The sequence below is a fragment of the Schistocerca cancellata genome, chromosome 11 (assembly GCF_023864275.1).
Source record: "Schistocerca cancellata isolate TAMUIC-IGC-003103 chromosome 11, iqSchCanc2.1, whole genome shotgun sequence".
NCBI lineage: Eukaryota > Metazoa > Arthropoda > Insecta > Orthoptera > Acrididae > Schistocerca > Schistocerca cancellata.
The window spans coordinates 35739942-35757246 of NC_064636.1; the positions used below are offsets into that span (position 1 = coordinate 35739942).

The window sequence follows — 17305 nt, forward strand, 5'->3', positions numbered from 1 at the left end:
AGATCATCAGTCCTTTGCACTGGGAAATAAGTTTCTTAATCAGAAAGGTGTTGATGTAATTGCCAGCCCTGTGAAATGTGGCTCTCGTTTACTGATGGCACTTTGCTTTTGGATACTACTTGTGATTCTCAAGCACAACTACTGCTTGCCACTTCTCCACAGTTATTATGATCATGTTGAGGCCCATAGAACTCTGAATTCTTCCCTTGGTGTATTTTACACTAGACTGTTCGACGGTCTGACTGAGGCAGAAATCCAAACGTAACTCTCTGATCAGGTTTTCACTGCCGTCCATGGGGTAATGAAACAGGTAGATTCCTCCTTAGTGCCAACCCACACTACTTCTCACTTTTGATAGAGTGGTGCTTCTGTCCAACATCAAAGCAGGCTACAAAGTTACCACAGTCCGACTGTACTTTCCGAACCTGATGCACTGCTACCATTACCATCGTTTCCACCACACTCGAATGTCTCGTTGACACCTGGCAAAATGTGTAACCTGTGGTAGGCACGTGCACGAGGGTGGTTGTCCACCGCCATTTCTGCACATAACTGTAATGACGACCGTGCTGCCTCGTCTCGAGATTGTCCCGCGTATCTCGATGAGCGGGCTGTTCAGGTGATCTGGCTAAAGGAAAAAGTGCCTTACCTGTTACTCGCAAGTACTGGCTAGTTGCAAACCCTGTGTTCTACCATCTGGCACTTACAGTATTGTGCTTTATGGATTTCGGTCCACGGAGGACGTGGCCGTGCAGAGGTGCGATTTCAAATTCAGCTCTGACGATGTGAAATTGCGCAGTGTCACGCTAGTATCGCTGTCTCCTGGTTCAGTTGTGCAATAAACCACCAAAAATTTGCCTCTCGGGGTGAATTCTCCTGCTCCACAACAAACTGGCCAGAAAGGACAGAAGGAATACTCCCTCAAAGACTTCTTACATCCCTCCAGTTAATAAACATCTGAGTCTTCCTCTGCCAAGCCAAAAGGCTGCAAGGAGTCAAACAAAGGCAAACGGTCTTCTCGGAGAGCCTCTTCGACGGTGTCGTCACGTGATACCCTCACCTGGCTGACCTCCGTGTCGCCGGTGTGCACCGCCAATCGTTTTTCTACCCCGGACTTCGCAGATCGACAGAGGGAGAATGCCTATGCCTCTGTAGATCTGATGGAGCAGGATCCTCCAGTCTCTGTGTCATGTAACAGTGTCTTTGAAGGCTGACACTTGGCAGCTGCCGAGGTGACAGTCCTTCATTTTTTCCTTCTTCCCCTTTCCTCATTATGACTCCTTCAATGGAACGTTTGTGGCCTTCAACGAGGATGTATGACTTCTCTTAGAATTGCAACATCCATTAGTTCTCTGCCTACAACAAGCAAAATTGTCCCCTCTGAGCTTTCTTTCACATTCCCCCCACCCACTCCGAGGATGGCATTCCACCTCACGGGGAAGTCATACTGCTCATATGGGATGACGTTCATCTCCTAACTGTCGGCCTTCAAGCTGTTGCAGTTCGCCTTTTCTTTCCTCACTTGTATCACTTACATCCCTCTGTCATTCGACATTCAGCATGGCAGATTTCCGCCTACTTATTGGACAGTTACGTCACCCCTTTCTGCTGCTTGGTGACTCTAATGTGCACCATCCGCTTTTGAGTTCACCCGGGACCTGTCAGAAAAGTGCCCTCTTGGCTGATCATTTCAAGCAACTTAACTACCTCTACCTTAACACAGGAGCACCCACATTCCTTTCAGACTCCACACACCTATTCCCAGCTGGATCTATCCTTCTGCACTGCCCAGCTTGCCCATCATCTCGAGTCGTCTGTTGTCTCTGACACATATTAGTAACCATTTCCCATGTGGTATCCGTTTGCTGACTCCTACCTCACCTATGTACATATCCAAATGGCAGATTACTAAAGCCGACTGGAGGCTTTGCTCCTCCCTGGCAGCCTTCGATGAACAAAATTTCCCCAGTTGCGATGACCAGGTGGAACATCTTGCAAACTTTATCCTTACTGCCGCGGAATATTCTGTTGCTCGCACTTCCTCTTTACCACACCGTGTCCCTGTCCGTCGGTGGACTGAGGCGTGCTACAATGCGATACACGTGCGGAGACGTGCTCTCCGTGTTTTTAACTGTCATTCTATGATGGCAAAATGCATTTATTAAAACAGTTGGTGCACAGTGTCGTCGCGTTCTTCGGTATAGGAAAAAAGCTAGATGAATTTCATCCACTAGTTCTTTCAACAGTTCCACTCCCTCTTCCATCCTGTGGACCAACCTCCGACAGCTCCACGGGACTCAGATTCATTCCCCAGTTTCCGACCTGGTGGTAGCAGTCGATACCATAGTGGACCCTATTGCTATCTCCAACACCTTGGGCCTCCATTTTGCAAACATTTTGATGTCCTCCCATAATCACCCTGCCTTTCTCTATCGGAAAAGAGTGGAGGCGGCTCAGGCGATTCCCTACTCTTCTCAGAGTTGTGAGTGCTACAATGTCACCTTTACTATGAGGGACATAGATCGTGCTCTCGTTTCATCCCGATCCTTCGTCCCAGGGCCAGACGTGTTCACATTCTGATGTTGTAGCACCTTTCTCTTGTGGGCAAGCACTTTCTGCTTCATACGTACAACCGCATGTGGGCAGAGGGCACATTTCCCAGATGTTGGTGTGGAGCTACTGTCATACCCATAACTAAGCCTGGTAAGTGCAAACACCATCTTTCTAACTACCGCCCAATTTCTCTCATCGGCTGTGTTCGCAAGGTCACCTGTGTTTGGAAGGTGGCTTATTTTTTATTTATTTACACATCAAGTTCCGTTGGACCAAATTGAGGAGCAAATCTCAAAGGTCATGGAACGTGTCAGTACATGAAATTACGACATAAAAGTAATAACAGGTAAAAATAAATGTTCATGAACCTGGAAAAAGTCGGTCCATAAGTTTTAAGTAAACGTTATCAGCAATACAATAAGAATCAGCTTAATTTTTCAAGGCACTCCTCGACAGAATAGGAGGAGTAACACATGAGGAGACTCTTCAGTTTCAATTTCAAAGCGCGTAGATTACTGCTAAGATTTTTGAATTCGAGTGGCAGCTTATTGAAAATGGATGCAGCAGTATACTGTACAACTTTTTGCACAAGAGTTAAGGAAGTCCGATCCAAATGCAGGTTTGATTTCTGCCGAGTGAAAGCTGCTTATTCTTGGGAATGAACTAATATTGGTAACAAGAAACGACAATAAGGAATACACATATTGAGAGGCCAATGTCAAAATACCCAGACTTGTGAACAGAGGTCGACAAGAGGTTCGTGAACTCACACCACTTATTGCCCGAACCGCCCGTTTCTGAGCCAAAAATATTCTTATAGAATGGGAAGAGTTATCCCAAAATATAATACCATACGACATAAGTGAATGAAAATAAGCAAAGTGGGCTAATTTTTGTGTCAAAGTATCACTCACTTTTGATACAATTCGAATAGTAATAATGGCAGTATTAAGTCTTTGAACAAGATCCTGAACGTGGGCTTTCCATGACAGCTTACTATCTATCCGAACACCCTAGAAATTTGAACTGTTCAGTTTCACTAATCTATGCCCTTTCTGTGAAATTAAAATGCCAGGTTTTGTTGAATTGTGTGTTACAAACTGTAAAAACTGAGTGTTCCTCTGATTTAACGTTAGTTTATTTTCTACAAGCCATGAACTGAGGTCATGTACTGCATTATTTGAAACCGAGTCAATGTTGCACACAACACCCTTTACTACCAAGCTAGTGTCATCAGCAAACAGGAATATTTTAGAGCTACCCATAATACTAGAGGGCATATCATTTATACAAATGAGGAACAGGAGTGGCCCCAACACTGATCCCTGGGGCACCCCCCACTTGACAGTACCCCACTCAGACCCCACATCACAGCCGTTATTGACATTGTGAATAATGACCTTTTGCTATCTGTTGCTAAGGTAAGAGGTGAACCAATTGTGAGCTACTCCCCGTATTCCATAATGGTCCAACTTATGGAGCAATATTTTGTGATCAACACAATCAAACGCCTTAGTTAGATAAAAAAATGTGCCAAGTGTTCGAAACCTTTTGTTTAACCCATCCAGTACCTCAGAGAAAAGAGAATATAGCATTTTCAGTTGTTAAACGACTTCTAAAGCCGAACTGTACATTTGATAGCAAATCGTGTGGTATAAAATGATCAATTATCCTTACATACTCAGCCTTTTCAATATCTTTTGCAAACACTGATGGCATATAAATAGGTCTAAAATTATCTACAGAGTATTACTTTAATACTCTACTAGACACTCCATTATAGCCATGAGAGTCCTTAGTCTTCAGTGTTTTAATTATTGACTCAATCTCTCTCAATTGTCTGTATCACACAGGAGTATTTCAGACATCAATCTCGCAATGGCATTTGCTAAGAAAGCTATGATTTCCTGTAGAAACTAAATTTTTATTTAATTCACAAGCAATGCTCAGAAAATGATTGTTAAATACTGTACATATATACGATTTATCAGTAACAGAAATATTTTTACTGCGAACTGACTTTATATCGTCGATCTTGTACTGCTGACCAGACACCTCCTGCACAACTGACCATGTGGTTTTAATTTTATCCTGTGAATTAGCTATTCTATTTGCATACCACATACGCTTTGCCTTCCTAATAACATTTTTAAGCACCTTACAATACTGTTTGTATGGGCTACTGTAGCTTGATTGTGACTACTACTAATATTTTGATATAATTCCCACTTTGTTCTACATGATATCTAGTCAGCCACCCGAGCAAACCCATTACTGCTAGTACCCCGTTTAGAATGTGCTAATGCAAAGCAACTCTCAAAGAGCATGAGAAATGTGTTCAGGAAAGTATTAATATTTGTCATCTATATTATCGGCACTATAAACATCCTGCCACTCTTGTTCCTTGACAAGTTTTAAAAAAACTCTCTATTGCTGTTGTATTAACTTTCCTACATAGTTCGTAATTAAATATAACATTGGTTTGAGTTCAAAAGCCTTTTAGTGCTACAATTAGTGCATCATGGTCTGAAAGACCATTCACACTTTTACTAACAGAATGCCCATCTAGTAATGAAGAATGAATAAAAATATTGTCTATGACTGTGTTTCTGTTCCCCTGCATCCTAGTTGGAAAACAACACAATTTGCATCAGATCATATGAATTTAGGAGATCTACCTACATCCTTTTTCTTGCACAATCATATGTTGTTGTTGTTGTTGTGCTCTTCAGTTCTGAAACTGGTTTGATGCAGCTCTCCATGCTACCCTATCCTGTGGAAGTTTCTTCATCTCCCAGTACCTACTGCAATCTACATACTTCTGAATCTGCTTAATGTATTCATCTCTTGGTCTCCCTCTACGATTTTTACCCTCCACGCTGCCCTCCAATACTAAATTGGTGATCCCTTGATGCCTCAGAACATGTCCTACCAACCGGCCCCTTCTTCTTGTCAAGTTGTGCTACAGACTCCTCTTGTCCCCAATTCTATTCAATACCTCCTCATTAGTTATGTGATCTACCCATCTAATCTTCAGCATTCTTCTGTAGCACTACATTTCGAAAGCTTCTATTCTCTTCCAGTCCAAACTATTTATCGTCCATGTTTCACTTCCATACATGGCTACACTCCACACAAATACTTTCAGAAACGACTTCCTGACACTTAAATCTATACTCGATGTTAACAAATTTCTCTTCTTCAGAAACGCTTTCCTTGCCATTGCCAGCATACATTTTATATCTTGTCTACTTCGACCATCATCAGTTATTTTGCTCCCCAAATAACAAAACTCCTTTACTACTTTAAGTGTCTCATTTCCTAATCTAATACACTCAGCATCACCAGACTTAATTCGACAACATTCCATTATCCTCATTTTGCTTTTGTTGATGTTCATCTTATATCCTCCTTTCAAGACAGTGTCCATTCCGTTCAACTGCTCTTCCAAGTCCTTTGCTGTCTCTGACAGTATTACAATGTCATCGGCGAACCTCAAAGTTTTTATTTCTTCTCCATGGATTTTAATACCTACTCCGAATTTTTCTTTTGTTTTCTTTACTGCTTGCTCAATATACAGATTGAATAACATTGGGGAGAGGCTACAACCCTGTCTCACTCCCTTCCCAACCACTGCTTCCCTTTCATGTCCCTCCACTCTTATAACTGCCATCTGGTTTCTGTACAGATTGTAAATAGCCTTTTGCTCCCTATATTTTACCCCTGCCACCTTTAGAATTTGAAAGAGAGTGTTCCAGTCAACATTGCCAAAAGCTTTCTCTAAGTCTACATATGCTAGAAACGTAGGTTTGCCTTTCCTTAATCTTTCTTCTAAGGTAAGTCGTAAGATCAGTATTGCCCAACGTGTTCCAATATTTCTACGGAATCCAAACTGATCTTCCCCGAGATCGGCTTCTACCAGTTTTTCCATTCGTCTGTAAAAAATCATATACAATATTAATATTGAAGTTACCACATATAACTACTTTCTGGTACTTCCTACAAAGTGAATCAAGAACCCTCTCTATCTTGAGCAGAAATGCTCTGAAGTTGGAGTTTGGGGACCTATAACCAACAACAATTAGAAGTTTAGTATCACTAAATTCAACTAACGCTGCACAACTTTCAAATATCTGTTCAGTGCAGTGTCATGATACGTCTGTGGACTCAAATGGAATACTGTGATGCAAAGTATGCTTCATGCCTGGCTGGTACGGTGGTTCGAGTTTCGCAATTTACTAACTACTGCACAGTGTGGCTTTCGAGCGTGCCGTTCTGCATTTGACAGTCTCGTCACTTTGTCCACCCGTGTCGTGAATGGTTTTCTGCAGAAATCACAGAATGTGGTCGTTTTTTTCGATTTGGACAAAGCCTACGACACCTGCTGAAGGACGGGTATCCTCCGTACTCTACACGTGTGGCTTCTGAGGCTGCGTACCTTGTTTCCTTCAGGAATTTTTAAGAGAATTTTCAAGGTATATGTGGGTTGTGCCTCAGGATTCCGTCGTCCTCATTGCTATTGCCATTAACTCCTTAATGGCCTGTCTCCTGCTGGGCATCTCTGGCTCCTTTTTCGTTGATGATTTTTGCCACCTATTGCAGTTCTCCACGGACTTCTCTCACCGAGCGGCATCTTCAGCGATGTCTCGATAGCCTTTATTCACAAAGCATCCATAATGGCTTTAGTTTTTCCACTGACAACACCGTTTGTATGAATTTCTGCCGATGCAACTGGTTTCTTCCACTGCCTGTACATCTCGGGCCTCGTGCTCTTCCGTTCATTGAAACTACGAATTTCCTGGGGCTCCTGCTCAATAGGAAACTTTCTTGGTCCTCCCACGTATCTTACCTGGCAGCCCACTGTATGCGGTCCCTCAATGTCCTAAGTGTCCTCAACAGTACTTTCTGGGGAACAGATCGAACCACCGTCCTGCGTTTGTACCGGTTCCTTATCTGTTAGAAACTAGACTGAGTGTTTCGTTTACGCATCTGCGCGGCTGTCCGTCTTAAACTGTCCCAATACTATCCACCATTGTGGCATCCCTTTGACCACCGGCACACTGGAACCTAGCACAGTTGATAGTCTGTATGCAGATTGAATAACATTGTGGATAGGCTACAACCTTGCGTCACTCCCTTCCCAACCACTGCTTCCCTTTCATGCCCCTGAACTCATATAACTGCCATCTGGTTTCTGTACAAATTGTAAATAGCTTGTCGTTCCCTGCATTTGACCCCTGCCACCTTCAGAATTTGAGACAGAGTATTCCAATCAATATTGTCAAAAGCTTTCTCTAAATCTACAAATGCTAGAAATGTAGGTTTGCCTTTCCTTAATCTACCTTCTAAGATAAGTTGTAGGGTCAGTATTGCCTCACGTGTTCAAACATTTCTACAGAATCAAAACTGATCTTCCCTGAGGTAGGCTTCTACATTTTTTTCCATTAGTCTCTAAAGAATGTGGCTGAGTTTACACCCCTAAAGAGATGTGGACATCATAGCAAACAGTATTTCTACTGCTATGGTGGAATGTGAAGACATAATGGACTTTGACACATGGTGGCTTCGTCAGTACAAAAGAAATGTACAATCTAGGGAAACGGCCCATCTCAAGACGCCAGACGCCTCGTTAAGAGATGGGGGGGGGGGGGGGAATTCTGTGGCAATGTTCAAAGAATTTCGTTATGACGCAATAAAGCCAGGAGTCGTGACATGCTGCCCTTTGTAAACAGCTGTGTCAGCTACTCCGTTAATCTGGCAAAAACTATATGTGCTTCGATTCAAATTGGCTTGCAAAGGCTATGTGATGGAAAAAGGTTAGAATCAATAAAAAAGAAAACTGAAGATATTCAGAAAATGGTTAAGTACATCCATGGAGAAGATGCTGAGATTTTTTTATGAAGAGATATTGAAATGACCGACTGCAAGTGATAACTTGCCTTGACAAATTATGAACTATCCAGAACTTTGAATTCTATGAAGCAGCTGTTTTCATGTTCAGTTGAAAATAATTTTCAAATAGTTAGTTAATGAATTTGAGATTTAGTCCAGAATGTGTTAATTTTGAACATAGTCATAAAAGTGCTAAAGTCCTTTGTTGACTGGAGAAAGGATCTGTGTTATAAATTTTCAAATTATTTTCATAAGATATTTTTAGAAGGCATGAAAATTATTTTCATTCACAGTATATATGAGTAGCGAGCAACAAATGTCAAAAATTTCAGTTCAGTCTGTCAAATAGTTTAACAATAAGTTTCTTGTCTCTCCTGAAAAGTAAGAAAAATTTACACAGTTCTTTTTCCCGCAAACCAATTCAGTTTATGAAGAGGTTCTGAATCAAACTGAGGAGAAAGCAACATTACAGCACAATGTGGCCAGAAGAAGCAGTTGGTCACTCTCACATTCTGAGACACTGAGGAATGCTTAATTTGGTAGTGGAAGGAAGTGCAGGGGTATAAATTGTAGAGGGAGACAGAGACTGGAATACATTAAGCAGCTTCTAATTGGTGTGGCATACAGGAGTTGTGCAGAGGTGGAGAGCCTTGCAAAGGACAGACTGGTGCGAAGAGCTGCATTAAATACAGACTGCGAACAAAGTATAAGGAGTAAAGCTAACTAGTTACTCCACAGTAGAGGTGGAGTTTGTTGCCAAGTATGTAAATGAGGCTGAAATCACCAATGAGCTTTTGCTCAGTGTCATTCCTCATCGTTTGTACTCCATGCAGAACAAATTGTGTGTGTGTGTGTGTGTGTGTGTGTGTGTGTGTGTGTGTGTGTGTGTGTGTGTTCCGAATGTTAAATTGTTCAAATATACAAATATAAGATTGAATGTACCATTTACCATTGCTTCCACACATAAGGTGTATACTTTCTAGATATTAGCCAATGTAAGGGGTGAGCCTTTACTAAGGAAAGACATTTTGTTTCAGGAATTTGGGGATAAGGTGATAGAGCTGTTTGGTCTCGATAATGTATCGGCTGATGCAAATAGTCTCAAGGTAAGCTATGTCCCTTCCGGATTTACACTTCTGTATGTAGTATGTAAGAAGCATATTAAGTTGCGAATAGTAGATTGGTTCATTCAGAATTACATAGGGGAACACTTCAGTTTTTATAATTTATGTACAATACATGTACAAAATACTCGTCAGAGACTTTTCCGTTATCTGAAGCAGGTTTTCAGAATTTATCTTGGACATTAAGTTTTTGCAACGTAAAGTGGTGAAATTTATAGATCAGGTTAGTGGTGTACGTGAGTATTCTGCACAACAGTGTTGTGAGCATTAGCTGACAGGTGTGATGGGAAGAAGGGGGTGTGTCAGTAGCCAGCTCTGCACAGCCAATGAGGGAACAGTGGGCAGATGTGTTTCCAAACAAGAGACAAAGGAATAGTGGCACATTCTCACATCAATATAGATGTGAGATCTGCTGTGTACGTGAAAAAAGCAGCTAAGCTCTGATTGCACTGTTGACAACCACCTTAGAAATCACGACATACTCAAAAGAAACAACCAAGTATTCGTGGCTACCAAGTATATAGATTCCAATGCTGCTCGTAGAAATAAGTTGCCTCCTTTCTTGCCTCCCTTTGGTTATGTGAAATTGTTGTCCCATTGGGTATGTGAAGCTGACGATTGCTAATTTGTCAGCAGTAAAGAAACACCACTGTGGCTGATTCTGGTGCCGATCTACACTTTAGCCTGAGAGCATTAGTGTGATATTCACATCTGCAGTTTCGCCAACTGGCTACCAAATGCTGCCTTCCAACATAACCTAGACAACTAGTGAGGCTAAAGATTGTTCTGTCACCAAAACCGGGACTTCGGGGGTGATGTCCAATACCACACTCCTGCCATTGATTCTAGTTTAGTTAAAGAAGCTCCCATTCTGTAGTGTCAGTCTAACTATACTCTCTTGTTTTGTTGTTTCCAGATTTCAACATGCCAGAATGATCAAGATTCAGCACAGATAATAATCAAAGAGGAAACTGTAAGTACAGCTGTGTTTTCTCATTGCAATTTTTTATTTTATGTTCTATTTATTTACTTTCTGTAATTCTGGTCCCTGTTAACTACTGTAACACAACTGAATACTGTGTGACAAATTTTGTTAAAATGAATTCTATGAACACCTAATATAAAAATGTGAATCTCATTATCAGTATACAACACCAGTCACCAAGGGTGTGGTATTGGGAACTTAAAAGTGTATTTATGATTTTACAAATTTGTTGGCATGAAGGTATATACTTCACTATGTATATATAAGAAGGTAGCAGCACCTATTGGACAATGCATCCAATTCAGTTATATTCTTTATTCACCATTGACCTCTTATAGAAGAATAGGTTTAGACATTAAATGTACAGTTAACAGCTTTACAGTGAGGTTCTTATAATTCAATTCCACATCTTTAAGAAATATTGGTAATGTTTATTTTAAATGTTCTGATATCTTGTAAAATGGGTTTTCAGTAACAAGTTGTAATTCAGAAAGTTGAAAATATTACATAGCAAGTGCTGAGCAGATATTGGAAATTTACTAAAAAGTTTTAAGCGTGTTATTTTATGTGAGTTTGCAGTATGTCAGTCTGTCTTGGGGTATTGAAGTCCAGTTTGTCTTTAGCGCTCTGAAGTTGCATATTTTCTCTGGTGTAAAGTGGTTGTAGCCTTGCATAAGTCATGCAGAAATAAAGAGGCATTATGTGGAACTCCTTTGAGACGGAGGACAAAATGCAAGAAGTGAAGCTAACTGTATATTTCACAGTAGAGGAGGCATTTGTTGACAAATGTGTAAATATGGCTGAAATCAGTGATAAGCTTTTGATCAATATCATTATTCAGAAATAACTGTCAACTTAAGGTGGTGCTGGGACAAAGTAACTATGTGTTAGTTTGTAGTTACTTTTACTATTCCAATATTTGTCTTCTGTGCAAAACCATGTATGTTTCTAGTAATTATTGCAAGTGTGTGTTTAGTGATAAAAATATTATTCAGATGAATGAATAAATGAACTATTTATCATAACTTTCACACATAAGGTGTGCAATTTTAAGGTGTGTAATTTGTAGATACTAGCCAACGTCAGGATTGAGCTTTTACTAAGAAAAGACATTTTGTTTCAGGAATTTGGTGACAAGGTGATAGAGCTATTGGGTCTCCCAAATGTATCAGCAGATACAAATGGTGCCAAGGTAAGCTATGTTCCTTCCAGATATAGTACTTGTGCACGTAATATATAGGGTGTTCATTTTAATTGAAGACATTGAAATATCTCAAACTGAAAATTAAATCAAAAAAAGTTATAATTCCAATTTGTTTGTCTTGGAGGGTGACTTCCACTGATACCACACTCCACCACCACCACCACCACCACCACCACCACCCTGCATGTGGGTGGGGTGGGGAGGGGGGGACTGGCTTTGAAATCTTCAATGGGAACCCCTGTTTTTATTGCAGATTAAGATTTTTACAGCAAAATCTACATGTGTGTTGTCTGAAGCATTTTCTTCGTTTTTCCATAGATGGCACTGTAATTGGAGGAATAGAAATGGATAAGCAGTTGTAATTTGTGACATGTTACTCAATAGCCCTTTAATATTCAGTGGCACGTGGACCCACCTCTATGCTGTGAGGGTAGTACATGCCAATATTCAATAACTTCTAATTGGAAATCCCATCCACAATGTTGTATTCCTTCAACATATCAAACTTTTTTTGGATCTCATGTGTAGTTCTCGAGATATTTCATTGTCTTTACTTAAAATGAACACCCTGTATAAGAAATATATTAAGTTGTGAATTGTGCATTGGTTTGGTAGAAGTTATTTAGTGGGCTATTGCCCCATCCATTTTCCATTGTTTACGTATGATATAAGTAAATAATACACATAAAAGTACCCTTCGGGACTTACCCATTATCTAATATAGGTTATGTCAATTTATCTTGATACTTACTACATGCAGCAGTATTCTCAACACTCGCAGTGTCGTATTGGGGTCGTATGGGGGGGGGGGGGGGGGGGGGGGGCTGGGGGAACTAAAGGAGTTGTGTTAGCTGCTGTCTCTGTACCACCAGTGAGAGGGCAGTGGGCAGACTATATTTTTCCAAGCAAGGTATGGAGGAGTATTGCCATATTCTCAAGTCAATATTGATGTGAAATCCACTATGGAAAAATAATCTGTGCTCCCAGGTCCCATCTTAACAATGCTTCAGACATTGTGACATACTCGGAAGAAACAGCCAAGATTATACATTTCAAAGCAGCTCGTACAAATATATTGTCCTTTCTCACCTCTCGCTGGTTATGTCAAACTATCATCCCATTGGTTACATGCAGCTGACATATTGCCAACCTGTGAGCAGTAGGGAAATACCGTAGTGACCAGTGCTGTCTCTGATCTAGACTTTAGCCTGACAACCTTTATTCGGCATTCACATTCAGTAGCTTCACCAACTCATAACTAACTTATTACGTGCTAACTTAACCCAAACACTCTTCACCACAGATCAGGCTGTCATCACAACAGAGATTTCAGGGGGTGGGGACCATTATCACACTCTAGCATTTGCTTACATTTCAGTTAAAGCAGCTGTAATTCTGTAGAAGGAGGCTAATCTACTTATTTGTTTTGTTCACAGGTTTCTACGTTTCAGAATGAACGTGAATCAGCACAGATAATAATCAAAGAGGAAATTGTAAGTACTTTTGTGTTTGTTACTCTTTGAAATTTTTTGTTTCATTAAAGTCGATTTATTTATTTTCATAAATTCTACTCGCTGTAATATTCTTCTAACTGTATGTGGTACAGAAAATTTTGCTAAATATTTACAGGCATCTAATTTAAAAAGCCTGCATCTTAATACCAGTGGTCCACTTTGTGTATAGTCATCAGTGGTCTGAAGAACCTCGCAGATTTTTGGGCCTTTCTTTATTTTTATTTGTTATTTATATGAAAATTTAGTGATAAGACTACTCTTATGCACAGGATTTGTATAGTGGCATGTGATTCCATTGTAGCCAAGTACAAGAGAGGGAGAGGGAGGGTGGGGTAGGGCAATATACTAAAAGTTTAAAACTCAAAACTACCTTTTATGATGCATTTTGAATGTGAAGTCGATAAACTGACTGGTGGCGGCATCAGAGTACTACCCCAGAGAGATTTGTCAGGCATGTGACCTCTTTCAAGTAAACTTCCACAAGGTACATGTAGAGAAGCTGCTTCTCCAAATTTTTTGATGTTGAAGTGCCCCCCCTCCAGCAAGACTCTCAGAAGTGACTTCTGCAAGTTAGTGGAAGTGTTTTCTTGCTGCAAGTATCTGTCAGTTGCTGGAAGTTTTCTCACTCTTCCAGAAGATTTGAGAGTTCAATATCGGTTTCAACATCTCTGTGTCAAAAAGGAGAAAAGCATAAAGTTGGATGGGCCAAAATGAATGTAATATTGAAACCCTGAAGCATACATAATGGCCAGTTCAGCCAATGAAGTGAGAAGGGACTTTGCCATTGCCGAATACTACTTTTTTTAAAAAAATATACACGAAGCAGTAGAATAGCAGTACAGGTGTCCTAAAAGTTTAGTTGTTGTTGCATTTTTGTGTCCTGTTTTCAATTATTTAATCGTAAAATGGAGAAGAGGTATTTGAAATTTATGTAAGACATTCCCAGAAAGATACTGTAACCTTGCTCTTGTCTACCCATGATTCAACTAACACACTTCAGCAAATATTCCCAACAAGTTCCTGGAACATAACCTGTGTGAGCTTCTGCTGTAATTTGAACACTTCAGGAAATTGTTCACAAGCTGCTTGTGGAAGTTACATGGTAGTGGATACATGCCTTAAATGAAACAGGCTTAAATAGATTAGTTCACTTACACCTTTTCTTAGTAGCATTCAGTTTCATAAAGTGTGTGTTTGCATTTGGAATACCATTAAATTTCACTGTTACTGCCATGTTGGTACAATATGGCTAACACTACGGAATAAATGCAAGATTTAGAAATTTGCTTACAATAAATCCCAAATATAAGGTAAATTAATCTGAATTACTTTGAACTTGTAATTGTGAAGCAGTATGTTTTTAAAATGCAAGACTATTAATTGAACAATAAGTATAGCCTCTACCATGAACAGGCATTGGAAAAGATTAGTGATGTATTGCAGTAAGAGGTTATTTTTATGGCAAACTGTATTCAAAGAATAATTTTGACTTTAAAAGGGGTGTAGTTAAAATGAGATTCTTACTAATGCCATTTGGTAATTACTGTGAAAGCAGCAGTGGGCACACGTCATATTTCAACAACAGGTCACATCATCTTCTTTCTGCTCTCATTTCAGAGCTACAACTATGCTCAGCATGCTAGCCGCCACTGGACTTCAGTAAAGGTCGCCGTCAGGCAAAGATAACTTTGAACATTTTATTACACACACACACACACACACACACACACACACACACACACACAAAACACAGTGAAGTGAAACACTGTTAGCAAACGGAAAAGTTGAAAATTGTGTTTATGGTTTGAATACTACTACAGAATCCAGGTTTGCAATAACAAACAAGGCTTGAAGTGAGAGAGGACGTGGAGAGAGGAGATGGACAGAGGGGTTCGAGGAAATGGACATATATTAATTTGTGTGTCTAAACATTTATTACAGTAACGTGTAAGAATTTGAAGTACATTTTGAGAATTTTTGTAAGTGTTACCATTTTATACATTATATGTATTTATATAATATATGCATTAAAACCATACATAAATTAAAGTAGTAGATACCTAAAGACACCCATATTAGAATTCAACATATTGTCAAAATTTCGAAGCAATCAGTCCAGAACTTTTGGAGATGCACGGTTTTGAACAAACGAACATTAACATATTTATATATATTAAAAGTTTTGAGAACCAAATATCTTAAGTTAAAACAAAGCACTCATACATAATGTACATAGTAAGGTTCAACAGTTTACAGGCCATCGGTTATGTAATGTGCAACCAACTTAAGTAAAATCCCCTAGCCACATGGGAACTGTACCACTATAGCAGTCACGGTACCTGTACGTTACATCCTCTGAATGACAGGCAGTTAGTTTCTATTATTTTTACCAGCAGAGTAGTAGTGCATAAATATTTAGTAAAACAAAACTTCCCGCTCAGTGGAAAAAATGGAGACGGGCATGCTAGTCAAGATTGGAATGACAGTTCTATAAATAAAATATATCATGCCCAGCACAATTTGAAATCCCAGAAACTGTCAGCAAAATGTAATACTGTATTTATTCGAATCTAAGCCGCACTCGAATCTAAGCCGCACCTGAAAAATGAGACTCGAAATCAAGGAAAAATTTTTTTCCCGAATCTAAGCCGCACCTGAAATTTGAGACTCGAAATTCAAGGGGAGAGAAAAGTTTTAGGCCGCACCTCCAAACTGAAACAAAGTTGACCCATTGTAATATGAGACACAATTTAGGCCGAATGATTGACGATACAGCTATAGTATTTTGGTTCGAGTTGTGAGTTTTGCAGTTAAGCTTTACCAGGTAGCCATTGCTATGCGTCAGGCGCTCCGTCCGTATTTATACGGGTACCCCTCCTTTTTCACGTGCTTCGTCTGGTTTGAATTGACTGCTTATTTTTCTTTGATCTGCCGTTCTCTTTGTTATAGGCGTTTACTTCACTCTAAGCTGAAAATGCATTATTGCACTGTGTCATGCATTGTTTGTCGCATTCTAATAATGAGCGTTTACGACCTGTCGCCGCTCGCGGCAAGGCTTGCTTTTGTGCGCGCTAGCGCGCTTACAATTAAAAAAAAAATGGCAAGAGACTGCTATTTGTTGTTACTTATACTGCCGCTTTCTTTGATAATGATCAACAAGAACCAAATAATAGACAGTGTATGATAGAAGATGTTCTGAACGAGAGTTTGGTGAAAATTTTTCTCCGTTTGAAAATCTTTGCAGACGCCTCTTTAGTACATTACATTCTGCACAGAAATTAGTCATCTTAGATTTAAAAATCTAGTCAATTGCCGTGCTTCATTTCTGACTGTATCACTATTAGGCATAAGAATAATACGAATATAAACATGACATGATACGTATATTGTTCCGCGTTTGCTGTTGTCTCACTCTAGTTTTGTAGTTTATTAGGCAGACAGGATTTAAATGAGATAGCAGCAAACACGAAAGAATACATGGCAAAATGTTTATATTCGTATTATCCTCATGGTGAAGAGAATACTGCATGTGATTCACAATTCATAAAAGTTCCCATTAACAACCGCGTCTTCTCACAGGTAGGAAAAAATTCATAATGTAGAGCCATATTGACAAACATCCCAAACAGTCTTGCCAATCGGATTTTCGTAGTACATTGAAATGCTGCTACATTCGAAGATGAACAATATGGAATTTGTATTTACTTCGTTGGATAATATATGAAAATGCAGTGGTCGAAACTCGGGGCGGAGAAAAAAGCTCGTCTTCCACCTTTTTTTAAAATTTATTTGCTGACGCAGAGATTTTGGCGCCAGTATTTATCTCTGTGCCTGCAAAGCATGCCTGTGTGGCGCTACATACATTCGACGTCAGAAGTTAGTTGTGGCGGCACCTACCAACATTTTTCAGAACTTCTGCTTACTTTGCACTCGATTCTAAGACGCAGGCGGTTTTTTGGATTGCAAAAACTGGAAAAAAAGTGCGGCTTAGATTCGAGTAAATACGGTACACAGTCAGAGTAACAACAACGAG

The 17305-nt window shown here is 39.9% G+C and overlaps 1 protein-coding gene across 1 annotated transcript in view; it reads left to right on the forward strand.

Moving 5' to 3' along the window:
* The window catches only part of LOC126108156 (zinc finger protein 239-like), a 96515-nt gene that overhangs the window by 16349 nt on the left and 62861 nt on the right, over positions 1–17305 (forward strand). Inside the window, exons 4-7 of the mRNA XM_049913400.1 lie at positions 9483–9551; positions 10486–10542; positions 11678–11746; positions 13195–13251. Coding sequence (XP_049769357.1) covers positions 9483–9551; positions 10486–10542; positions 11678–11746; positions 13195–13251 — 252 coding nt within the window. The remainder of the gene's footprint in view (positions 1–9482; positions 9552–10485; positions 10543–11677; positions 11747–13194; positions 13252–17305) is intronic.